The 27,193-nt window shown below is 36.4% G+C and overlaps 4 protein-coding genes across 4 annotated transcripts; 3 read left to right on the forward strand and 1 right to left on the reverse strand.

Annotated features, from left to right (window-relative positions):
- Positions 1–2,066: 2,066 nt before the first annotated feature.
- On the forward strand, positions 2,067–13,985 carry LOC141827998 (uncharacterized). Its single transcript, XM_074715346.1, has 10 exons — positions 2,067–2,147; positions 4,099–4,189; positions 4,272–4,611; positions 5,089–5,229; positions 9,386–9,478; positions 9,569–9,695; positions 10,718–10,824; positions 12,220–12,300; positions 13,211–13,296; positions 13,377–13,985. The coding sequence occupies exons 3-10, from the start codon at positions 4,303–4,305 to the stop codon at positions 13,591–13,593; spliced, it is 1,161 nt and encodes a 386-aa protein (XP_074571447.1). The 5' UTR covers positions 2,067–2,147; positions 4,099–4,189; positions 4,272–4,302; the 3' UTR covers positions 13,594–13,985.
- Positions 13,986–17,355: 3,370 nt separating this feature from the next.
- Positions 17,356–19,920, forward strand: LOC141826660 (uncharacterized). The gene is made up of 2 exons (XM_074713930.1): positions 17,356–17,550; positions 17,798–19,920. The coding sequence occupies exon 2, from the start codon at positions 18,020–18,022 to the stop codon at positions 19,541–19,543; it is 1,524 nt and encodes a 507-aa protein (XP_074570031.1). The 5' UTR covers positions 17,356–17,550; positions 17,798–18,019; the 3' UTR covers positions 19,544–19,920.
- A 739-nt stretch (positions 19,921–20,659) lies between these two features.
- Positions 20,660–22,722, forward strand: LOC141826661 (uncharacterized). The gene is made up of 2 exons (XM_074713931.1): positions 20,660–21,244; positions 22,417–22,722. Exons 1-2 carry the CDS (start codon positions 20,668–20,670, stop codon positions 22,668–22,670), a joined length of 831 nt encoding a protein of 276 aa, XP_074570032.1. The 5' UTR covers positions 20,660–20,667; the 3' UTR covers positions 22,671–22,722.
- A 1,139-nt stretch (positions 22,723–23,861) lies between these two features.
- On the reverse strand, positions 23,862–27,167 carry LOC141827046 (uncharacterized). Its single transcript, XM_074714329.1, has 4 exons — positions 27,150–27,167; positions 25,241–25,752; positions 24,238–24,364; positions 23,862–24,155 (listed from the first exon to the last, which is right to left on the reverse strand). Exons 1-4 carry the CDS (start codon positions 27,165–27,167, stop codon positions 23,922–23,924), a joined length of 891 nt encoding a protein of 296 aa, XP_074570430.1. The 3' UTR covers positions 23,862–23,921.
- Positions 27,168–27,193: the final 26 nt, after the last annotated feature.

Below are 27,193 nucleotides of genomic sequence, written 5' to 3' on the forward strand. Positions count from 1 at the left end.
ACCTGCAAGTATAGTTTTTAAGTATTGAATGATTCATTTGTTACTTTCCTTTCTCATAATTTACAGTAATACTAATAGCTTTCCATTATTTCTCATAGTTAACAAGAATACTTAGCTTGTTTTCCCTCTTTCTTTTCTTTTTAGTTTTCTTGTTTGTTAAAATGGGCCTAGATGGCCAAAGTGCTATTCCTACTTATTCTGTTGCCACAGTGGACAAAGCCTTGATGCAACCATGTGGCTTCTTGGTCCCATAACCTGCTACTATACAGTTATTCTAGCCTCTGTTATTAAGTAGTCAGGCGACTAGGTTCCTTCCTGTTGGACTCGTAGTATTCCTGAAGCATGCTCAAAATGTCCAGTGTCCCATATCACTCCTCAGATTCTACATGTCCTTGAACTCTGCTTTCAATCTATTCCTCCATTCTTTCTTCCCATGTTCATTCTTTTGCCTCATTCTTTCTTCCCATGTTCATTCTTCCAATGCCCTGTTTACTTGTCACTGACCATTCTCTGCCTGTTGCTAAATGGGATTTATAAGGTTTTTGGTTGGATTCACATGTTGAGGAAACAATGTTTCCAAATGGTTGAGGCTAACTTGGTGGTTTTGATGTGTTCTCCAAAAAATTTGAATTAGATTTGACTTGTGCATTTTCACATTGCAATGCATGGAGTGAGATTTTACAACTATAGGAGAACACTTCTAAGTAAACACTTCAAGTTGGTTTGTTAGATGACTTAACTGGTCAAGTTGGTTGGTTTGGGTCTTCCAAACCTAGTATGAAGTGGACTTCTCCAGGTTCCATGGAGTATGCTCAAGTAGCTTGGTGACTGAGTAACCAGAATGCTCTATGGTTGCTTCATCTCAAAGGCGAGAAGAAAGATGTGTTTTCTAGCTTGGTCAACTTCATCGAAGGTCTAGTGTCTGCCCTGTTTACAGGTTGAAATAATTCTCCGGAGTGAAAAATCAAGTGTCAAATGAGTTTCAAGTAATTAAACTACGTACCATTTTAGGATTTTTCATATTTATCTAGTCATCCAATCCTTCTAGGACAGGTTAAGTTAGGGACCATCTAATAAATTTTTGAGTAGATGTTATCCACATGTCAAATATCCTATCATCCATAATTCAGTTCTCGGGACATAAGATTGTTTTAATGAAAATTGTATCATAATGGGAGCGTGTGCTTATGATGTTCTTAAAATTTTGATAAAATGTAGGGGGTTATTTGTAATTCAAGTTACAGAAAATAATCGTGTGTTATGTACATACCCACTTTAAAACATACGTAAAATGAAGTATAGTAGCAACATGTAATTTTTTCATTGAGCACTTGTCTAGTCGCAAATGGTATATAATTGATCGTAATCATAATTTTATTATGGTCAACTATAATTTCTTGATTTACATATTTATAAATAATTCAGTCCTTATACTGTTAAAATTATTAGAATGACATTAAAGTAATCATAATTTTGTTATAGCCTCACCCTCATGCTTACCCCGAATGCATGCTCATGGATTCAAAATCGGCTCCTGAATTTTTTTTGTATAATTTTATTTTTTTATAAAAAATATTTTAAAAAATAAATACGCCTTTCAATAAAATAAGAAAGTTCTGAGCTTATTTTAGATATATTTTAATTTTGGGTAATATGGTAAAATGACCAGTTGCGATCGGAGTCCTGCGTCGCAAGGAGAAAAACCCCCGTTTCCCATTCTTCCTCAACCCCTAAACCTAGCCAGCCTTCTTCCTCGTTGGTGGAGATCTCCAGAGGAGGAAACGCGCTCTCCTCTTTCTCCTAGTTTGATGTTGACGGCTTGAAGGGTGGATTAAGGTTTTCGTCGTTTGATTTTGGTAAGATCCTATATCTCACTCTTCTGTTCATAAAGATTGTATTGAACTCTAGGATGAATTCATGTATTGAAAAAGGGTATTCATTGGCCTGCTACATTTGTAAGTAGAATTGTCAAAGAGAGGAAGAACAGTGGAAAGGAATTGTAATAGCTTGGAAACTACGGATGTTGATCTTCAACATGGGAAATGTCATATGTTGCTTGAGTGTACTGACTTAGGAGGAATCAAGTATATGATCTGTAGAGATTCTTGAAACATATCGACGATGTGGTTAATTTCAACTATATCAAGGTGGTTACAGTCGGATGGTGAGGAGGCAAGTCGTTTCATTTACTATATTTGTATATAATGCATTTGCTTGGTTGCCGGCATTACTTCAGTTGACCACCGACAAAGCTCCAATGATCAGTGACAGTGCTCCAGTGATCTTTGGTCGTCAAGGAATATTCATAGAATATGTTAACGGTATTTTGGGTAGTAGGAAATTTAGGAGGACAATAATGAAAGAGGAGGCCTTAGTAGGGCAATAGTGAAAAAGGGACATTTTTAAGGCAATCACTCAAAATTAAAATAATGACCCTTTTTTATTTTTTTATCAGAACAAATCTATTTTTTCCCCAACTACTTATATAATAGGCTATTGGCTAATCTGATTCATCAAAAGAAAATCTCTCAATCTGGTTTAATTAGTAAGAAAAAAAATAATTTTATAAAATAATAAATAATCAAGTCCATAAAATGTAAGCTTAAATTTAAATTCAGTCAATCAAAAGATTTATCATTTTATACAATATTCAACAATATAAAAAACTAATGATGTTCACAACAAAATCTAAATTTAAATTTATAGAGAACTAATATATAATATTATAAAATAGTTAACACAATAAAAAAAGTGCAATCATAAGATAAATTAAATTTAAGTCTACAGAAAAATAATTGTACAAACTAATCTAACCATTTGATTAGTGAGTAAAATTTTAATTTTCTATAAAATATTCATATGGTAAAAGTACAAGTTTATACTTAAATCTTTAAAAAAATACTTAACAAAAATAAGAAAGGAAAGCTTAAACTCTATTGTTGACATGTAGCAATTTTAAACTTTTATATATGCAAAAATATTGAATGATAAGAATGAAACAAATTTATGTATAGGTGCACCTTTATGAGCAACTGTCTTAGGGGCTCCAACATCATTCACACATGAATCATAGGACGATATCTTACATGAATTTTAAAGTAACATGTTTTTTTAAAAAAAATTTAAACTTCTTTTATTTGTTTTCATTGAGGAGCAAGGATTGCATTCTTGCAGATCATTCATGTCTCTCCCTATTCTTTAACACCCAACAACAATCAATGTGAAGATCGCCGACTATCATCATCAAGGAATCTTCATCCAAGAAGAAGGTCGTTAGTGTGATGTTCTCCTTCTATCTCTCCTTCTGTGCCCTAATAACACCTTGCAAGTGATCAATGTAAAGATTGTCGACCATGTTCTGTAGAATTAGTGGTGTGGTTAGAAGGGTGTATGAATAGTCGAAAGCCTACACACTCGACTACTCTTGTATAAATTACAAAGCTCGAAGAATATTAGAGTTATGCAAACAGAAATATAAATTCAATTCTAACACATAACAGAAGGATATGCACTAGTGGAGCTTATTTTTGCAATGTCTCTAGTGATTCCATCCCACCTTCGCTCTCGTCCACCATTGAAACCCTCATCTGCATCCTCCTGTAGACCTGCTTATCCTTACCTGCCTCTTGTGCATTGTATACCTGCTCAAGGCTCCCAGTTCTCGCTTACTTGCTACTCCCTATTGCTTCCTTCTGCAATTGTCCCTCCCTAACCATAACCTTATCCTTGCTGCCACAGCTCACTGCCTCTACTACATGCTGTCTCCAGTGGTTGTCGCCGAGCGTCTGAATGTTTGATCATTAAACCATGTCTTGCCCACCCTTTTCTGTTGTCTGTAATGATATTTGTATCTAATGTATGATTGTTAAATCTAGCTCTTAATTTTTGGGAAAAATTTTGCTTGATTTGTTCGCAACTTGAAATTATTTAATGATAATATGTATTTTTGAATTTGCAATTTTCTTCGGCATTGTTTTGTTGTACTATTTGGATTTGGATTTTAATTTTATTAATCATATCTTTTTGAAGATTTGTTGCCTCTTTTTGGTTATCAGATGCTTTCTCAACCAGTAATTTTGTGCGCAACATTTGTTGCAGGAAATGGAGAGAGATGGAGATAGAATCTGCCAGAAATGAATTTGAAGCCAGTGCTTGTAGTGATGTTTCCAGCTTAAGGAACTCAAATGATGTTAGATTTTTTGCTACGTTAAATGTCATGAGAAACCAATTTGAATTGTCTTGTGAGCTTGAAATGATTAATTTTCCTGCAGGTGCCTGACTTCCAATAGCTAAGAACAGACTATGCCATCATGGGGGTGTTATCTGGCCTATCGGATTGCAGCTTCTGTAACTTCCTTTTTGCAACCATCCCTAAAATCAATCAGGACAACTAGTGTGAGCTTTCTGTCTACTACCATGGATGCAGTGGCCAAAGAGAACGGAGATAGAGAGTTGGGCAGCTTGATGCCTGTTAGTGTAGAGGAATGGCAGCAATGGGGCACCTCCTCTCCGATTCCCACCAAGGTTGCAGAGGTGATTGAAGACATTAAAGCCCTTGCACAAGACTCTGAAGCTCATGTGAACTTTGGTGGCTCTGGTGGGAAGCTACAGGTGAGCAAGTTGGAATTGTAGGTCTAAAATTGAGGACCAATTTTCTGAAATGTTGGAGTTTTGTCATGAGATTACCAATAAAATAGATCGAAAATTCTCTTTTATTCTGATTGCATTCCCCCATTCTATCTTATCTCTAGCTCTGAACCAATGATTAGTTTTGGATAATGACCCAAGTATTCATTCTCAACTCCAACTATTCTTTTTACTTTGAGAAGTTCAGAAAAGGATTTGCCTACCTTTGACAGATTTTTCTCTCTTTTCACTCATGATACTGCTCTTGTATATTTTTTTGTGCGTATGGTGATATTCTGAACATGAGAGGTCTTAGACAAATTATATGAGATCTAATAAATTGTGAATGAATATGATCAATTCCTTTTTTACTTATTTCTTTCAAATTATGATTAGTGCAATTTGGCTCTATTTAATGGACCATGAACTTCGTCATTTTACATGTTGAGTGGATATTTGTAGGGCTATTTCAAGGATCTGGAGGATAAAAAACTTAAGGAAGTTTATAAATCTCTCTGTGATTCCGAAAAGAAGCTGCAGTACTTTTCCGCAAGGCAAATAGCATGTCGTTTACTAGGAAATCGACAACATCTATGCCAGAAGGTATTTTGTTTCGTTTCCGAAAACATCTATGTCATTTATAATAGAGGTTGAGATGTTTTGTATTGTTTGGCTGCTCAGGTTCTCTTTTCTGATTCTAACCTCTTAATCCTTTAATCTTTTTGTTGTCTAACCTTTGCATTACTTTCTTTTAGCTTGGATAATGAAAAAATGGACTTATGTACTTGTGAAAATAAACAATTACATGGATTAAAATGGGACCGAATTGTAATAGTTGATTATAAAATTTCAGAATTAGTCTGCTCATTCTCAACATGTTGATATAGGTATCATTACCCACTAATATGGTTAACATAGGATGTGTAATAGATGGTACAAAAACTATTGGTTGGAACTAATACCTTGTTAATTCATTTGGAAAATGCTGTGCAATTCTAACTTTACATGCAACAAAACAGGCAGTTATAAAATCAGGATGCGTGCCTAGCTATGTCTAGGTCTCACATTTGCTAATCACTACCTTTTAGGTCTATAAAAGGGCAACCTAGGGACGCAGAGGATGTCCTACATCTCCTTAGGAAAGGATATCAATTAAGTCAAGGACAATTTGAAGGTGAATACTTGTCTCCCCTTTACACTTCCCACACTCACACTTGCCTTATAGACCACTTAGCTGACTTGAATCCTCTTTAGCTCAATTGGACCTTTGACTGAGCTGCACTCACTTTGGGCAAGCTAACACTTACTTTGACAGTACTAGAAGACTTAATACTCTTTTAGCACCAAACTTGCATTTAAGCATGCATACATTAAGTACACACCCTGTATTTAAGTGAGATTTAATAACATTAGATCGGTGCCATCTATGTCAAGGTGCTGGCCATGGAGGCATGAAGGAAAGCATTGTAGTATCAACGTCAAAATATGTTGGTCTAACCCATGAGTGCCTAATCAATGAGGGGATCTCGATGCTTCAGTAGAATAGCTGGGACAAGGAGGCACAACATTCTCCTTGTTGCTAAGGAAGCAATTATTTGCATTTGACATATTGGTATCTAGGATGATCTTAGAGCAGGTTTTCATGGATAAAGATACACGGGAGGTTATGAATTAGTAGCTACAGGTAATATCAAGGATGTAGTGGCTATGCTCCTTCAATTTTGTAAAGTTCATAGAAGGAAAAAGAGAACTTTGTGAAGTAACTAATATGGTAGGAGAGAGAAAAGATAGAGTAGAGCTGGAAGTGGAGACCGATCTTACTACAGAAGCTTCGAGAGAAGTAGCAATGAAGAAGAGTAAATTTTTTTTAAAAAGTTGAGCAAAGGAAGGTAATATAGAGGTGGTCTACAGACCAACTAGTTATGTTAGAATTGTTGGTGCAACGATGCTCTTAAGTATCCAGGTTCAACTAGATTGTTTTGATACATTTGAAAAAAAGGCTAAGTTAGCATGGTATCGATGTGTGTAAGGTCTTGTCCGAGTGCATATGGAGTTTGTAGGGCTTGTGATTTGATGTGGTTGAGTTGCTGTGATGGTTGACTTGACGTAGTCAAGTTCAATAGTTTGTGCTTGATGATTCAAAAGTTTGTAATGAGGTGGACTTGAAAGTATTGAAGTGGGCTTGAAAGTGATCGGAGAAGGATGACTTAGAGCATCCAACAAACTAATAATTCTAGGCGAGGTGGACTCTAGGAGAAGGAGCATGGAGAGATTGTTGGTTTGATGCCTTGACGACCTATAATGAGGTGTTACTGGAGGTGATCAGTGAAGCATAAGGATGATTGGAGCATTTGAGGGACTTGAAATTTATTGCAAGGTGAACCTTAGGGAAGCATGATAGGAGGTGGATTTCATAGGTGGCAATTAATGATGACACGTGGAGTAAGCTTAGAAGGTTTGGTGCATTTGATGGATTGAGGGCCCGAACGTGAGGTGAACTTTAGAGTGATGTAAAACATGAACAAGGTTGCAGACTTAGAGGCAAGAGAGTCATTAGAGATTACAAGTGAAATTTAATGTCATGTTTGAATCTTTGGTAAACATCGTTGATTGATGATTAGCTAGGTAGGGATAGAATAAGTTTGGGTTGTAGTCGGTGGTTACCCTCGATCATATAGTTTTGTGAAGGTTTACATGTAAGCCTAGTGAAGTTGCCATCTCCAAGCAGATCCAATCAACTGGAGATAAGCCTCACTTGTTTAGAAATGAGCCTCAATCGATTGGAGTGTTTAGTTGGCTCAAGAGTTAACTGAATGCGAAGGTTTATATGTTTATGTTTTTGTTTGGGTTTCAGTTAAGGAATTTGATCGGTTGACTGGAACTCTAGAAGTGGATCAGGTCAACTAGAACTAGATCCAATTGAGTAGTTTCAGTCGACTAAAAGCTTGACCAATTAACTTGATGGGTTTCTACTAGACTGCCTAACTCACCGTTGGCTATAGAATGACTACTTTTGCCTGATCAATTGATTGGAGGCGATCAATCGACTAGAGGCTGATCCAGTTAATTATTAGAGGTGGACAAATTAGAGTCGTTGGGTTGGCTCTATATAAGTTCTTCGAGAGCTTTGAGTTGGTATGGTTCCATAGTCTAGATCTTGTAACTTCTTTCAAGTGGATACATTGCTTAAAGGTCTCCAAGGGTTTGGACAAGTTTGAAGGTATTAACTGAAACTCTTGGCAATTTTTTACTTAGTTTATATATCATCTTTTATATTTGAAAGGAGAAGAGATCAGTTATAAACATTTTGGTCCTGAAATAGATTGCAAGAGGTTTGTTCCATTACCTCTTGTAAAAAGATGATTATTATTAGAATCTTTACAGGGATTTTAGGGGGATGACTCATTGGAGTAGTCATAAGTCATGGAGTACGAATGGGTCTTTGATCAATGTTAAACCAATTGTGTAGCATTATTCTTATTGTTATTATTTACATTTCTTTGCCTTTACACTTGATATGAACAATAGGACACGCACGAGCACCCCATGCAAATACTAATGTTTAATTGTCCTTATCTTGAAAGAAATTTTTATTTATAGGTATTGGCTATTTACCTCTCTCCTCTAAGGTTTGATTCGTATCTGAACTGCCATTATCATCCTTAACAAGAATGCACAAGAGAAATATTGAGGTAAAAAACCTGTTTAGTTTAGTAGCTTGAGAGGAGTAGATTCTAGAGAATTTTAAAATTCTCGTTGTGTATGCTTATGATGAGAGTAAAATGAATACTGAGGTTAAATTCCCATTTAGTCTAGCAATTTAAGAGGAGTAGATTCCAAAGAATTTTAAAATTCTTGTTATGTATGCTTATGATGAGAGTAGAAATCCCATGGCACATGTAAATAGTTTCAAGGTATAAACGTCTTTCTAAGGAATCATAAATGTGTTGATGTGCCAATATTCATTTCCAAAGTGGTTTGCTCAGGAACATTGAGAAGGTTGAAGAACTTACATAAGGAATCATTTTTTAATATTTCTAACACTTGTAACAACACTATTGTAAATGATTTTTGTTATATTAATATTATGGCTAGATATATATTCTTTCTTCTTATCCCACCATAGCAATTGTCTAGTTGTCTAGGGGCATTATCATTTGTTTATTTTCTAAACCAATAAAAATCATATGCAAATCTTGTTTCTTTTCACTATATATTTTTTTATTAGTTGTCATATTAATTTAATAAGATCTTCTAGATATGTAATCAATTTTTATAGAAATGTTGTCTCATCTCTTATTTTCCTCTCTTATTCTCCTCTCAATAACTCTCTCACAATTAGTATCATTCATCAATTTAGTTGTCATATATCGCCTTTATTATTGTATAGGTACTAAAATATTTTTTTCTTATCTTTTAGATATCTTATTAATTCTTAAAATTTTATTGAATTAATTAGTCAAACAAATTGTTCCTTTATGTCTTAAATTCTCGCCGCTTCAATTGGACTTTATTGAGTATCATTCAGTCTGTTTATCTTCATTTTCATTAAAACTTCTTTATTCTAATTGCTAAGTTATTTGTTATTATTAGCTTGCTTCATGATTTCTTGTAGTTTTTTTTGGCTAAACTGCTAATTTTGCTAGCTGATGAATTTCCTTGCGGAAAAGGTAGTGATATATTTTCACCATTTCTGCTGGTTTGGCTGATTATGCATTCGTGCTTACTTTTTCATTCCTTGAATATCTTAATTTTTCAGTGTTGGCTAGCTGTGGAAGATTGCATGTGCTCTAAGCTGATTAAATGCTCATTATGGCGGGGCATTAAATTTTGGATCTATATGCATCCAAAGGTCTTTACTTCAATATTAAATCCATTGCTTTCCTTCTTTTGTGCTATTTTCATTCTCTTGGAATTTCATCATTAAGTCTCATCTGCACAGGATTTCTTGCGTCAAAATAATACTGGAAAATTGTTATGGCAAACATTCGGAATTCATTCGGCAGCTTTGTGTCTTTTTGGCATCCATGAACATGAAGACATCATGTGGAATGCTTTTAGAGATTCAGGTTTTAGATTTTCAGTTTCTCCTAATGAAAACATAATTGGCTGAAAAATTATATTAACTCAAGTACAAGGCAATTGCTAACTATTTTTTCTTGTTGAATTATTTTTTGTGTGGTTGTTTCAAAAACTAGTTGATGGATATTGGTGCCCTTGAGGTCCATAAGCTTTTCTTATCGGCAATTTCATTTTGAAAATTTTATTTATTGTGCTTTCGACATCATTCTAATTTATGATCATTTTTAGCATCACCTACTATGCTCTTGCTTTCACTTATGATTTTCAAAATATAGTAAAACGAGTACATAACCATCTCCAATGTTCATATGCTTATGCAAGCACATACCATTGCATAGTCTAAACTAAAATATGCTTAAATATTAATTACATTGATAGAAGAACACAACAATGTGCTCAAGAAAATATTGAAAGTTACATGCTAGATAATCTATTAAAATTGTAAACTTAAAAGAAAATTTTAAACCAAAATTTTATAATGAACATCATGATTTAAAATCTTGAGCTGTATCGGAATTTTGGTTTATGACTGGAATTTTGGTTTCCTTTATTTTTCAGTATATGATGTCTGGAGACTATTTTGATCAAACCATCTTTTGTTTGATTATTTCATTTATTTAATTTGATTTGGACTCATCTATAGACTCAACAATAGACCTACCTGCAATATGGCCTGCTTAGGTTACATATTGGACCACCTAATCTGTATATTCATCACATATAATGTATTACCTCATGTAGAATATGCAATCTACTTACATATACTTATTTGGCTTCTTATAATACTTTTTTAAAAAGTGCACAGCTGTTCTCAGCGCTAGCTACTTGACCTATTTTTATGGATACTCAGTCCATTTGACAAACAGAAAGTCTATACCATCTGACTTTGAAGATATCAACGGTTTCATTCATTTGGCTTATAATTATTTTCTTGCACCAATTTTGTGACCAATTCTTGTCTACTTTAATCAAGTGAATTTTTTCTCGGTTGGATTTTTTTTCATGCCAGGGAAGAATAAGACCTGGTTCCTCTATCCTAATCGCAATGAATCCCCAAGCTCAGTTAAGGATGCCTTCTCTGATGATCAATTCACCAATCTACACGATGGAAAAATGGTATTCATTTGTATTTCTTCTTTTAGATTCTTGTCATCTAATCTTTATATAGTTTAGGGTTAATCTATAAATCTGTTCAAATGTTTGCAGGCGTTTTCAAATTTATCTTTAAAATTGTTAAATCTATCCTGTCTTTTAAGGTGTATTAAATTGTAATTTATTTGAACTTTCATGGTGTGACACGCACATGCGTTGTTTTGCCAGATCAGCAAAGCGCATATGTGGATGCCAAGATGGAGCCATCATCTTTTTCTTCTTCCTCTCTCCATGCTGCCATTCACATTGAGATTCATGTGTGAATGTGTGAACTTTGCTAACATGGCAAATGCCACAGATATCATATTTTTAACATAGGATGTATGGAATAACAACGGAGTAGATTTTAACACACTTTAAAAAGAATAGAATATATTTGAAACTTGGATAAATTTGAAAAAACTTGTAAGCGTTTCAATAAATTTATGCATTTACTTTATATATTAATAGACTTCCCTATTTTTATACTGTGCAGCAGAATCTGGGTAGAAATGTAGCAAGAATTTCAATGATTGTTTGCAATTTTCAGAAACTTAACATTTCAAGTTAACTATAAGTAAAACTGAATACATGAAATGTGTTGCATTAGTAAGGGAAAAAGGATCAAGAGAAGGAAATATATGAGGGATAAACATAAAATTCCATTGAATTAGTGTATTGGATATATTTTCCTAAGGAAATAAAGATATAACAAGGGGTTGAAATGAAGAGAAATGTGCTTAAGGGATCGTGGTTTGCCTCTTAGGCTAGATGTAACACTCTTGTAAGATTTTGGTACAAATTGTCATATTTTATAAGTCAAGTGTTGGAAAAATAGAAATTAAAATTTACTAAAAAAATAATGCAATAGACATAGTATGCTAAGATGAATGTACTAAATTAATAGGGGAAAAAATAAAAAAAGATTCTACTATTTGGCAGTCACTCTGTAAGATGGTGTGGATGTTCTCAAAGTCGATCAATGTATTTTGATTGTTAGACAAATTGAATCAATTCGAATTGAATCAATTAATTGAATTTATGTAATCAAAGATAGTTTAATTGATCTGAATATAAATATTAAATCAGATGGTTTGTGTAGAATTTAATGGAGGAATATGGTCCATACAGCCAAACTCTAAATAGTTTGGACATGGGTGGATGATTTTACTAGTGTGATATGATGTCCTTCTTTATTCTATCAAAGTCATCATACTATTGCAAATTTGATATAATCTCCTTTTAAATTCTCGTCCTATACAAAGCCATTTAAACTAATTTTTTATATAGGTTCTCTAGTCATAGCTTGTGTTGACTTCTCTCGTGTAGTTGTAAAATTCTTTATAGGACCAAGTAATTTGAATTAATTTTAATTATCAGGATGTTTTTGAAAAGCCATTAAATTTTGTTCTGATTGATGGTACCTGGAGCAATTCAGCGGCAATGTACAGACGCTTAAAGGTACTTCTGATCTATCTTTTCTGTTTTCTGTGAATGATTAATGGGTTAATCATATGCATATAAATATATATATGTGTGTATAACTGGAATTGTAGAATTATCTGTTGTATCCATCGTTTTTGTATGCTTAGTAGTAAAGGGCAGCTGATGTGGCAAGCAAATGGGCGTTCTTGTTTGGCTAAATAGTCCCAGTCAAAACCAGCAGGTGTCAGATGAGGAAGTTTGGTCAGCTTTCACGTTTACAACCTTTCACTTGCCATTAAGAAAATTAACACAATTGGTCTGAAAATATGTTAGACAAATCAAACTAATGAAACTTAAAAACCTAACTGAAATTTGGATGATGGATTATGAGCCATTCGTGTGATAAACCTGTCATTAATCTCAGTGGGCTGTTTTTTTGCACAAGACATTAGAGGTTACTATTTTCTTTGTTGGAAAACATTATTTAAGTGACCAGCATTATTAGTTTTGATCTCCTTGCAAATAACGGCCAGTGTGGAGGACTATGACCATACCTATTTTATCGTCTGAAACATATTCTACTTATAGAATTTCACCTAATGTTTCTTTAATTTGATGATATTTTCCTGGAGGGTTTGTGTTAGCTATATATTTTGGTTGATTGTTTGGTATTTTGTAGTTTTAGGACTCGAATTATACAATACAATGGATGTTTCTACTTGATTAATGAAGCATGCTTAGCAATGTGAAATTATCAAAGCAAAATTTAGAATAATTTTTGGAGTAATTCTTTGGTATTTTTTTGTTCATTAGACTCATTATTAATTAGGTAATGGATTGTGTATCCTCCCAGTAATGTTGGATAACTGCAATAGGCATCTATGAGTCTCTTCCAATGAACATTCTCTTTTGAAGTTTTTAGATCACTAATTGTAGTCCTTTGTAGGAGAGATGGATATCGACACGGGGAGATGAACATCTGCCTTGTATTTCTCTGTCAAACCTTGGTGCTTCTGTCATGCATAAGCTACGGTAACGATCGCAGCTGTACTCTGGTCTTAGCTTGCAAACCTATCTCTTTGCATAAGTCATAGCTGGAATTGATTTAACAGCCCCCAACCAGCATGGGATAGAACCTGTACTGCTGCTGCTGGTGCAGGGATTCTGGATGAATTGCACCTTCTTCCTAGCTTTGGTATGTATGAATTGGATAAACAGGCAGGGGCAATAGCGGACGCATTAGATTCGTTGCTGGATGCTCTTGTGAATCGCCGCTTGCGCTTGGGTAGGTCCATCAAAAGAAAGGAGAGACACAACAACTGCATATAAACAACAGGCCTGACAGTGAATTCGATATCCCACTTAACTCCAAATGAGCTGTTTGTTTGTGCCTACCGTTCCTACTCCTTTTTTCTAAATTGCCACCAAATCCACTAACTCTATTTATTTGATGTTGGAGGATTAAGCCATCTATTAGACACCACAGTTTTGTTCTTCTCTACCAGATTTTGTAAGTCCCAGCTATCAGCTTCATGGAAAATTATCAGTTTTCGCTCGGTTTAGTAACATTTTGATCGTTTAAATAAGGATTCCGAACTCTGTCAGTGGATATGTCAAGATTTTTTTTTTTTAATGTCAAGTTTATTTTTGAGGAAATCCGATGGTATGTAACAGCAGCATGTGCATGATTAAAGCAGAAAGACTATCCAAGTTGATGATGATCCTTGAATGTCCATGAGGCAAGTTTAAGGTATTATTATTTGTATTCTTTTATCATGTAGAAGATTTATGTGCATTGATTGGTAAGATTGTATATGATAGATTCAATATGGTTTGATACTTCTTTGTGACTTGTATTGGCGGAGAGATTTTTTTGTGAAAGAACAAATAAAAAATGTAGCATAAATAAAATTTTTATCAGTGTAGTAAATAAATAAAAAAAATTTAAAATGAACAAACAAACAAGTTTGAATTATCAAGTGTCAGAAATTCTTCAATTTAAAATTGTAAAATTTTTAAATAATTAAATAAGTTTGAATTAAGAGTTATTGTGATGACTTAATTTATTTTAAGTTCAATTTGACTATTTGCTCTTTTTCTCTTTTGTAAAAAGGTAAAATCTGTTACCTTAGCGGTTTCATACGGTCGGTCTCACAATCATCTGTGAGGAGGTAAATGCAGTTGGTCATGACCAGGAGGGTATTGTCTGATTTCGTCAGGATTTGAATCTTTGTCCTCTTCTGCAACTCTGTTACGTTGTAATCAATTCAGTTATGTCCTAGGATAACTATTTGCTCCTTGACCTCTAGGGAGATGGTGCATACTACTAAACTAGTGTAGTGCTCATTCAGCACTGCGTGTTGTCCCCACGAAAACGCGGCGAAGCTTCGGCAAATGTACACATGGTGATCATTGCACGTTTGCGCATTTTGTCCTTTGCTTTGCTTTTATTTATCCAATAATTCAACCTCTTTACTCTTTCTTTAACTTGCCCTATAAAGAGTGTCTATAGGTTGAAAAGAAAGCCAATTATTCACGCCAATCATTCACATATTCAATGGACATTATATACAAATAAAGTCGAGCAAACCAATTCATATCTGACAACTACTTTATCAGTTGCATATTGCTCTGCTTATAAAAGCTAATAATGCATTTTAACTTTACGCACATTTTTTTATTTATATATATTGTCAAAAAAGTGTATTTATTTTTTAAAAAGATTTATCAAATTTTTATCCAAAAAGATACCTTGTCCGATCCTACTTTGACTAATTAAAGCAGCTCTAATTAATTAGATCCCTCCTTTATTTTTTATTTTATAATATGCTAATTACGAGAGAAAATATGAATATTTTTTTAAATATGCTAATAGTTAATTATAATAGGAAAAAAGGGAAAAGAAAAAAAAAAAAGAAGAAAAAAAAAAGCGATGCACATGCATGCACATATTTTATTGAAATTATGCACGAAGAAATTCAATATGCCAATTGATATATTCCACTGATCTTGCCGTGGGATGGTGATCTCTATCTACGTAGGATGTGCAAGCGCATTGGAACTATTTTATCCTTTTTTGGAGTTAGGGTTAGGGTTAGGGTTAGATCTTGATACTTTACATATTCAATAATTGAAAGAAATAAGGATCAAGTCTCAATCTAGCTAGCACAGCTTGCAACTATATATATGGCCACGTAGAGTTCTATTAGTTGTTACAATTAGCTTGGAATTGAATTAGGAAAAGGCAACTAGGAAAAAGGAATTAATTAAAAGAGGGGTCAATACTCAAGTTGAATTATTAAGAGATGTGATCGATTAATTCTATGTTATTGAACTCTTTCCTCTATTATATTTTTATTTATATTTAAATAGATTTTATCTTATTTTATCATAGTTTCATATCATCTAATTGGAATATTCATTGGTTATCTAAGTACATGTTCGTACCATCTTAAATGTGTCTTTCAATTTTTTTCAATAGATGCAATCCCAACTTTCTCTTTAATATTTTTATTTTTTTTCATATCCATCATCATATGTTCACACATCCACCTTAATATTCATATCTTTACGATTCTTATTTTTTGTTCATGTAGATCAAATCATAATTCAACATTTAGCTTTATATAATATAGTAGGTCTAATTATTATTTTTTAAAATTTATCCTTAAATTTTAAAGGTACTTTACGATCAGATAGAACATCTGTTACTCTCCTCAATTTTAACTATTTCACTTGTATTCTATATATGTAAGACTCATCAATTCAACCTTGAATTTTTCTTGCCCTCTTCAGATCATGAAAGATCCTAACTCTCTCCCTATCACCTTAATCGTTTACTTTCAAATGTAAGTAACAAAAGTTTGATGAAGAATTTACCACTTGTGATATCAAATGACAAAACCATAGAGCAAATTTAGAATTTGAATTCGCTCCATACTAACTATTTGATAAAACTTAAAAAGACTCAAATCGGAAACATCTGACTTATTAATATTTTCAACAAACTTGATAGCAGATAGTAGAAATCAATCATAGATGATGCTAAATTCAACAACAACCAAGTCTCCATTCCATTCCATTAAGTACGGACAATCATATGAAATCTTCTTCTACTATTTGACTCGATTCCCTACTATATCTTCCTATATGTTTAAATAAATTTTATTATATTTTATTATTGTTAACTATTGATTAATGTGTATATTGATTCCAATATTACATTATTTAATTAGAGCATTTATGAGATGCTTAATTATGTGTCGATATTTTCTTAAATGCATGTTTCAGAATTTAACCACCCTAGCGGTCCTATACGGTCGGCTCTAAAACCATCTGTGAGAAAGTAAATCGAGAAATTACATTTGGTCACAATGAAAGAGTATTGTCTTGTCTCAACTTCGTCGAGATTTGAACCCTTGTCCTCTTCTGTAATTCTGCTCATTGTAATCAATGTTCAGCTAGGGGTCGGCCCCACGACCAGCAAAATTTAACCTTCTCTCTAATAGAATAGGTTTTTGATGACTGGACTGTCCTCTATTAAGTTTGACCAGTTCTTTGTGGCTCTTCCGAGTTGAGAAAAGAGTACTCCTCGGAGACGAGACAGTTAGAGACGTCTGTTTTATTTTTTTTTTTTTTGCTGTCCATGCCGCATTGTCTGATAGTGAACATCAATATCATGCAATGCATAATTTACTCGGCCAACCAACCCGACGAGACGACAAAGGAGGCGAGGCATGCATCCCCCCCTTCCCCTCCCTCGGCAGGTCCCACCTCCACCAACCGCATCCTGATAGCCTCCCTGCACTCGTGATCAAAAGACAGCAGCTGGAAGATACGGGAAACCCAAACCCCTCCCCTCCCCTCCCCTCGCTTTCGGCTGCCTAACCCTTATCACATTCACAGTGAGAAAGAAAGCAAGAAAGAAAGAAAGAAACGAAGGAAGGAGAAAGGAAGGAAGAAAGATTTGGGGTGGGGTTTAACACCCCTTGCCTTTTTTGCATATAACCCCTCCTACTTTTATTTTTTTTCTTTTTTGTTTCCTTTTTGAAAGTACTACGGGCCTAGCAGGTCGCACCTGGGGGAGGGCGGAGTGGCTCGACGACGATAAGAGCGCCTCAGCTGCGCTCCCCCTTCTCTTCACTTTGTGATTTGTTGTCGCTCTCCAGCTTCGTTGACGCCTTCAACGCGAGTCCGCGGTCGAGAGCAATGGTGGACTTGAGGCTCACGAGGGGCTTCATTTTTTTCGAATTGGAACCCTAGATGGTTTAGTTTCCGACCCGGAAGGTGAGCCCCCCGGCATTTTTGTTCTTCCCGTTCATCCGTTTCTCTTGTTTTGGGGCGATAAATTGCTAGGTTTTCTGGATCTCGTATTGATGTCGTTACTGATGCTTCTGTGTTCTGGTGTTGATTTTAGTTTGATTTCGAGATCATGCGATAGCTAAGATCCGGCGCTGTTTTTGCTTTTTATCTATGAAAAATTATATCTTTGGCCTTTGAGCTTGTCGGAGACTGTGCATTTTTGTTTCCACAGGTGACGTTTTGCTGGGTGGAGAGTTCTTTGCATTCTCTCGGTGTCATAGGAACCGGCGGTGGAATATATGGAATGGATCTGTGAGTTTCTTCTGTGGGACGCGTTCATCGACTGCGGAGGAATTAGAAACCCACCCATCAGATAGCAGCGAGAGGAGGTGGAGATGATTGCAGAATTCACAGTTTAGAAAAGAAAGAAAGAAAAAAAGAAGTAGAAGGCGGCATGGGAGAAGATCTCCTCACCACCTTATCCATTGAGAATCATCACCCCTCCACCCACCTCTCCATGGACCCGTCTGGTTGTCCAGTGTCCTCCTTGTCGTCCCATGATGACCCTGATCGGGAGCTCTTGATCCAACGCCATCAGATTGTGCTTTCTGGTGCACCTGACATTAATCTTCCTCTGTCGACTGAGCGCTCACCTTCTGACCAATCTTGGAACTCAGATTCCTGTGACATCTTCGATGTTGGCCTTGGGTCACAAATTTATGATGCAGAGACAACCATCCACATCCCTAAGATCTCCTCTGCCCGCAAGTGCACCAAGCGAGGGGACGGCATTTGGGGTGCATGGTTTTTCTTTAACTTCTATTTCAAGCCTGTGCTTCCGGAGAAATTCAAGGGGAAAATCACATGGGATGCCAAGGGGGTGAATGGGTTTGATAAGTCTGATGTTCGCCATGATAAATTCCTAGTCCAGCATGATTTGGAGAACATGTACATGTGGGTTTTCAAAGAGAGGCCAGAGAATGCACTTGGAAAGATGCAACTGCGGAGCTATATGAATGGGCATTCCCGTCTCGGTGAACCTCAGTTCCCATTTAGTGTTGATAGGGGGTTTGTTCGATCCCACAGGATGCAACGCAAGCAGTATCGGGGGCTGTCAAACCCTCAATGTGTACATGGAATTGAGGTTGTTCGCTCGCCCAATTTGACGGTTGTTGGTGAATTAGACCGGAAGAAGTGGATGGAACTTACTGGCAGAGATTTTAATTTCTCAATCCCAGATGAAGCTAGTGACTTTGAGGCATGGAGGAACCTGCAGACACCTGAATTTGAGCTTGAGAAACCTCTTTCTCAACCAAAGATCTCTCCACATCCCCATCCTAAGAAGCTGCTAAATGGCTCAAGTTTGAATTTGTCTTCCCAGATTCATCATTCTAATAGTAATGTGGTAGACCTTTCACCTATCTGCAACAAGCGCAGGAAGAATTTGTTTCCACATAGAATGGAGGAAGATTTTTGCTTTCCTACTAACTCACATGCTGAGGGAAGTCAGGATGTGGAGATGCATCAGGTTGAGCCCTCATGGTTGAAGGAATTTACAGGAGTAATGAGGCATGCTCATGGTCCTGTGACTGCTGCAAAGACGATATATGAAGATGATGAGGGATACTTGATAATGGTGAGCTTGTCCTTTGCTGATCAACAGAGTGTGAAACTTTCATGGAGGAACAATCTGATGAATGGCATACTGAAGATATTTTGTGTCAGTACAGCCCGGATGCCATACGTAAAGAGACACGATAGGACTTTTAAACTGACCGACACGTTCCCTGAGCATTGCCCGCCCGGTGAGTTTGTAAGGGAAATAACATTACCAACACGAATTCCTGAAGATGCGAAGCTGGAAGCATACTATGATGAGGCTGGCTCTTTGCTTGAGATTATAGTTCCTAAGCACCGAGTTGGACCAGAGGAACATGAAGTTCGTGTGAGCATGCGCCCCCCTCACCTAGGAAGCTAATGATCTAATGTCTAATGTTGAATAAGTAGCAGCACGAGGTGTGTGATTATGACAGATTTTCTCTGTTTGATCATTCTCAAAGAACAGGAAATTTGTCAAATTATACAATGTTAACTTTCTACTTTGTTTCTGTTTTTTAGCCCTTCATTGTTGCTTCTTTAGTAGAGTTGTCGAATTAATGTTCCTAAGATCGTTATGGCTCTAAGGTGGGTGTCTATCAGAATATTTTTCTCTCTTTCAATATTACTAATATCTGAGTTTCTATTACAGAAAAACAGCAGAAGGAGATTTGCTTTGGATATCTGGTACTTTCCTTTCTCCTGTTTGTTTATTTGCTAAAATTGGTTATGATCAAGAGATTGGTAGATGTTTTGCAAGTATCACAATTATTTACTTCTTAATGGATGTGAAATTTTTGAATACTAATGTAAATACGATCGACATGTTCTTACCTGTCTGTAGATTTGTGTTGCTTGGTCTGAATTTGATTGTTCTACGTATGATGACCAGCATCTGTCATATGCCTTTGACTCTGATCAGCTAGATTTACATTCTTATTGAAAGATCCTTTTTAATGTCATCGAACTATTTCAAATGTCTAGATTTTTTATTCTGTTGTGCTTCATTCACAAGCATCACTGCCATATTCTACGTTTCAGTCTAATTTCTGTTAAGTGAATATATTTAAGAAAGCATTTCAGATCAGTTTTACATGAATTGTGAGATTGTTTGTTAATGTTGTAAAATTTGTTGTAGCAAAATGTTATTTTCATAGATGAATCAACACTAAAATTTCAAGAAAGTGAATTATATGCATGGCAGGTCCAAAGGGATTCTTAATGAATTGGTTGCACTTAGAGGAGAAAATAAGCAATTATGATACGGATCGATCCATCTTAAAGCCACTCCCTTACTATAGATTTTAATGGTGGATGTTTGTAAAGTGTCTAGAGATATAATTTCAATGAGCTCTTTTTGTATCTAACTGGTAGCAAGTGAAATCGTCACCTTAGCGGTCTCTCTAGGATGGTCCCACACTTCTTGAAATGGAGTAAATCATGGAAGATTTCGCCTAATAACAAGAGAAATGATAGAGAACATGAAACGGTAGCAGGAATCCTAGCATGAAACACGTGGCAGTCCACGTGTACCATGCCACCTGGACTGCCACGTGGATTTCCTGCAATTCCCCCCACCCCTCCTCCTCCCGCTCTCAAAATCCCGAAACCCTTTCCCTCTTCGCCGAAACTCTTTCCCTCCTTCGCCGAAAACGCAAAGCTCCGCTCCCTCCTCCTCCGACGAACGCTCCCTCCTTCTCCGACGAACGCCTTTGCCCTTTCCCTCTTCGCCGAAACCTTTCTCTCCTTCGCCGATCTCCGCGCCGCTCCCTCCTCCTCCGACGAACGCTGCCCTTTCCCTCTTCGCCGAAACCCTTTCTCTCCTTCGCCGATCTCTGCGCCGCTCCCTCCTCCTCCGACGTGGGTTTCCTACGTTTTTCCCCCTCTTCCTCCCGCTCCGGAAAAATCAAACCGAACCGAAACCCTCGTCTCTTCCTCTCCGCGCCGAAAACCCCTCTTCCTTCTCCTCCTTCGCCAGGAATCTCCGCCGTCTCTTCCTCCTCCTCCTTCGCCAGGAATCTCCGCGCCTCCTCCTCCGACGAACGCCGAAACTCGCGCCGCTCCTCCTTCGCCAGGAATCTCCGTAATAGCTTTCTTCAGTTCATATATTACATGTGCTTACTTTTTTTTTTGTCCAATCTAGTATAAGAGTTCAAGAAATGAAAATGTAGCTCTTCTTAAATAGCTACTGTGGAATATGCAAACTTTGCACCATTCTTCTTCATAGATATCAAGCTATAAGTTCTGAAGCAAACATAAATCTATTTAGCTGGCTAACAAATGAGCATAGATAATGAGATAAAAATGTTTGGTGACAGCTATTGTTAGCTTGGTTCCTTTTTTGTTACGTATTTGTGGGGCATAAAGCATGGGCCTTTAAATCCATTTGGAAAACATCATGCTTTCAGGGCAGAAGGTTGTGTGAATGAGATGGAACTTGTCTTTTATTGTCCTGGTGTTGTTCTTTGTTTTGGGAATGAAGTGTTTCGCTTTGTATGCAGGTGATAGAAGGGTTCAGAGTTCTTTCAAATATTATACTATTAGCATTCCATCATGTTATCCTGAATATGGTTGCACACCACTTTCTTTATAGTTGTAGAGCAATAATGCTATGATCGGATGGTAGAGTAATACATGTGCCTATCTTGCAAATGTATGGGAACTGGATGTAGAGTAATACACTTGCTTTTTACTGCAAATTGCTGGAAGAAAATATATCACATGCTTATTTTACTTTTGGTTTTGAAATTATTTTCAATTTCTTTTATTCGTTTAAATACATTTCTTTTATAAGTTGAGATCTGTGCATCTCAGAAAGGATCTCTGGCAATGCTAAATAGGAAATAGTTCTCAGTCAATGTAGATATGGTGCAGGTTTAGATCTCAACTAATTCTCTTCCCATTGGAAGCACCTCATTAACCAGAAGCAGAACTTGCTAGCTTCCAGAAGGTCACAAGCCAATAGATGGTATCTGCTTGTTGCACAGGCAGTCTTTTCCCTGCTGGTTGTCACTCCTACCTAATATCTGCACTTGGTCAGGCAACATATAGATGAATGATTGCCTAATGTGTCAATCTAGACTACAATGGTTAAGCCTGCATAAATGGTAGGTTGCATTATGCCTGATTTAGTTGATTTCTCCAGAGATGACTAGTCACTGCAGTGGTGACGACGGAGCTATTTATTCAAGTTTTTGTTCTTGACTTTTATCTTTTGCTATTTATTTACTTTTCCCTATCTTTTTCTATTTTCAGGGGTGGCGACGGAGCTGACTGCAGTGGCGGTGGCGTCAGAGGTGGAGGGCATGAATAGAGAATCAAATGTCTCCCAGTTGGTTGTTACTGCTGCTGCTGCAAGTTCCCATTTTGCTGGAGTTGCTGCTGATACTGAGTCTGAATTGGATGTTGCTGCTACTGCTGCAAGTTCCCATTTTGATGCATTTGTTGTTGATTTTGAGGTTGAATCTGATGCTGTGGCTTATGGTTCTGTTGCTGTGGCTGATAGTTGATACTGATGGTTCCATTTTTCTCGCTACTGATAGTTGATTTCTCTTCATGTAACTCACTATGGTATCTCTTCATTTTATTTGATAGTTGATACTGATCATCTACTGATAGTAATTGTTGTTGTCTCTTCATCTACCGTTTCAGGAGGTTGATCAATTTCATCTTTTAAATGCAGATTATTTCTCACTATTTATCTTACTTCAATCTAAAGTGTGGATTGTTGTAATTGTTGTTGTCTGTGACAATTAAGCTTGACAGCTGAATCTGGTATCGAATAGCATAAATGGTCATGCTGCACTGTGATTTACTGAAATAATTTCAGAGGCTAGTAACATGTATATTTTTGATATGTTATGCTTATGCATTAGTACAAATAGTTTGGCTTTAGCTTGTGTTGTACTGATGCATGTTAGACACACCAAAGGAAGCTTGGATTGTAAAAGCTTGTTTTGTCCATCAACAGAATGCCCAAGACTCCAGACCCATGTTGTGAGACAAGAGGAGAAGGAAGGTAGAAAATTACCCTCAAACCCTGAGGAAGTTGAGGAGTTACGACGGGATACAGCAGTAAATCCCCTCGTAGCCTTCACTTTCAGTGAGCTGAAGCTAATCACAGGGAATTTTAGGCAGGATAATGTTTTGGGTGTTAGAGGATTTGGTAGAGTTTACAAAGGTTTGATAAGTGAAGATCTCAGGGATGGGCTGCAACCCCTTCAAGTAGCAGTGAAGGTCCATGATGGTGATAACAGTATGCATCATTCACGACAAACAAAGAAGTATACAAAATGAGATCGTTGTGGATGATTCTATATACATTCAAAGCAAACGCAATTAACTCGTAAAAAAATATTCTGAGCACACTCTAAATGTATTTCTAGATGCAAACTGGACCTTTCAGAAGATTGTTTCTAAAAAAACATACATTACAACTGGAACTTATTTACTTTATAGGAAATGTGATTAGGCACTTCCCGACCACAATCACAGATGCACACTACATACAGAAAGCTTCTCGTGCAAGATAATTAGAATTTCTCCGCCCTGATAAATCACATTATTCAAGAATTGTATCATCTCTTCTTCATCCTCGAAAGGCATAAAAGAAAAGGAACAAGTACTAAACAAGTCTACAACAAAATAAATACTGAACAAGTCTATAGTTTACTACAAAAAACTATTTCAAATTTGTGAAATACAATAAAACGAAGTTAGTTATCTTCATCTGAAGAGACCACAACAGCACGTATAACAACTCAAATTATCCAACACATTATCACCACAAATATGTGTCTAATTATTTTTTTTGTTTTATCCAATTCAAATAGTAACTTGCAATTTTCGGTCTTCAACTTCTTTATAGTATTCTCTGCACTTTTAGCATCAGCCTCCAACTTGTTTATTCTTCTTAGCAATCCTGGTATTACTTGTGTTGATCTACTACAGATCTCATCATCAATCCATGCCCAGAAACCACACCCCCCTTCATTCTGCGATTCCAAGTTATTTATGAGATTAAATGCCCAAGTTTTGCACAAAAGAAAGTGACAAATAATGTTAACTTTTCCATACCTCATATAGTGAACATATGGCAAATCTCCTGCCTGGGTTATCAGCAGTCCATGAGGTGATAATTTTCGCCAGTAGTCCACATCTGCATTTCGGTGTATTGGTGGTGTAGTACTTGGGCATTTTTAACCTGCAAAGACAAACAATTAGTTAGAGATAGAAAATATCATGGAGCATATATCCCATATAACAAGTTCATAATCAAAAATATGTGCAAAGGAAAATTTAGGTATCTAGAAAAATAGGGATACGGAGAAGCAAATTGAAACATATATAATTTATAGCACAAGTAACCTAGGTTATTTCCTGAATGTTATACAGTCATTTCTGCAATGAAATGAAACTTGAGATAAAAGAGTTCAACTGTGAACAGGAATCAGATCTTTTTCTTGTAAGAAGGTTATATGAGCTGGAGGTAACAATAAAAGAAGGCTCATATCTCTTTTAGTCCATATTGAATGTCCATATTTGGATTGCACATAACAGGATCTAAAGTATCAACTTCAAATAGCAACAAACATTACTTTCAGTGTTTGTAGCTTGAATTGACTTGTAGAAATGAACACAAAAACAGAAGAAAAAAAAAAGGAGAGTAAAGAGATCAGGGATAAGAAAGGATACATTCAAAACAAGTCATCTATGCAGACACACACATACATCTCATTCACACAACCTTCTGCTCTGAAAGCATGATGTTTTCCACATGGATTTAAAGGCCCATGCTTTATGCCCCACAAATACGTAACAAAAAAGGAACCAAACTAACAATAGCTGTCACCAAACATTTTTATCTCATTATCTATGCTCATTTGTTAGCCAGCTAAATAGATTTATGTTTGCTTCAGAACTTATAGCTTGATATCTATGAAGAAGAATGGTGCAAAGTTTGCATATTCCACAGTAGCTATTTAAGAAGAGCTACATTTTCATTTCTTGAACTCTTATACTAGATTGGACAAAAAAAAAAGTAAGCACATGTAATATATGAACTGAAGAAAGCTATTACGGAGATTCCTGGCGAAGGAGGAGCGGCGCGAGTTTCGGCGTTCGTCGGAGGAGGAGGCGCGGAGATTCCTGGCGAAGGAGGAGGAGGAAGAGACGGCGGAGATTCCTGGCGAAGGAGGAGGAGGAAGAAGAGGGGTTTTCGGCGCGGAGAGGAAAAGACGAGGGTTTCGGTTCGGCCTGATTTTTCGGGAGCGGGAGGAAGAGGGGGAAAAACGTAGGAAACCCACGTCGGAGGAGGAGGGAGCGGCGCAGAGATCGGCGAAGGAGAGAAAGGGTTTCGGCGAAGAGGGAAAGGGCAGCGTTCGTCGGAGGAGGAGGGAGCGGCGCGGAGATCGGCGAAGGAGAGAAAGGGTTTCGGCGAAGAGGGAAAGGGCAAAGGCGTTCGTCGGAGAAGGAGGGAGCGTTCGTCGGAGGAGGAGGGAGCGGAGCTTTGCGTTTTCGGCGAAGGAGGGAAAGAGTTTCGGCGAAGAGGGAAAGGGTTTCGGGATTTTGAGAGTGGGAATTGCAGGAAATCTACGTGGCAGTCCACGTGGTATGGTACACGTGGACTGCCACATGTTTCATGCTAGGATTCCTGCTATCATTTCATGTTCTCAAATATTTACATCATTTCCGTAACAATTCAATTTTTCGGAAGATTGGAAGAAGTTTAGCCCTTTAGTTATTTTTTGGAAATTATTTTAGTCTTTGTAGAGTTAGGATTTTGAAACTATTAAAATCATTGTTTAATTGATTTTTAGAACAGTTGTTTTTTTATCAATAATTATTTTCTAGCATTCTTTTTCCCAAGATGATAAATTTTGGATGTCTATTTTCCTACTGAGGATTTGATAGTTTCACATCCGCTTTATTATCATCCTCTTCTTCTCTGCTTCTTCGTCGTCATCATCATAAGTGATGAAGAGACTCATATAGCTCACATAACAAAACAAACAATGAAGAGGAATAAGCTTACGGATTAAAAGATGGCATGCTTGACGGAGGAAGTGAATTGCAGGTCACCGAATTTGAAATCTCTTGTAATTATGTAAACAAAGAAATCATGAACAGTGAATGTAATCATGCCCTATAAATGGTTATGTTTGACCATGATTTTGATGGATTAGAAAAATAGTTTAAATTGGGTTTATCTATAAATCTAATGTGTGCAAAGTCGTACTTGGTTTTGGTAGAGTGCACATGAAGCTTAACTTGGCATGATCAAATTGGTGATTGATTTGCTTGATAGCTCAAGGTTCGTTGGAATTAAAGAAAGATATTATGAGATATCTAAGGGATGGTAGAGGTGAGGTATCTACAGGATGGTAGAGGTGGGAGCATTGACAGTAGCCGGAATAAGGTGTACTATTTAGGTGAAATATGAAGGATAACATAGGAAATGAGTCAAAAGCTTGATACATCAGAGGGATTTACAACCTAACGGAAGATGACTTTTGTGTTAAAGTTAAATCACGAAGGTAAACTTTTAGGTGAATTGTGAGAGTCAAAAGGCTTATAACTTGGCCCAGGGTAACTATTAACTTAAACAGTCAATGCCATTAAATTCCTCATAGTTAATGATCTAGTCGATTGAAGGATATTCTTAGTCAGCTAGTTTGTGGAGTCAATTAAAGAATCAATTCAAATTGGATGACTCATGAATATAATATTTTTGTTCAAAGCTTGATCAAATAGGTAGTTGACTAGGAAGTCTACTGAATCTTGTTGAAAAAACATAGCTATTGATTGGGTAAAAAAAAATTGTAAGCATTAAATGGCTTGCGTGATAAAATCAACCGACTGAAGCCTATGTGAGTTGACTGAAGTAGTCATTAGTATGAAAAGTCAAAAACAAGTGTTGTGATATGGGAGTTTTACTTTTTTTTTTTGTTGTGTAAATTTAGAATTCCAAAAAACTCAAAGTTATTCACCCTTTCTAGCCTCTCCATTGATCCTACACCCTTCACCAAGCTCC

This window comes from Curcuma longa, chromosome 4 (assembly GCF_044706935.1).
Source record: "Curcuma longa cultivar G26 ecotype Majalengka, Jawa Barat chromosome 4, ITB_CL_G26_1.1, whole genome shotgun sequence".
NCBI classification, from domain to species: domain Eukaryota; kingdom Viridiplantae; phylum Streptophyta; class Magnoliopsida; order Zingiberales; family Zingiberaceae; genus Curcuma; species Curcuma longa.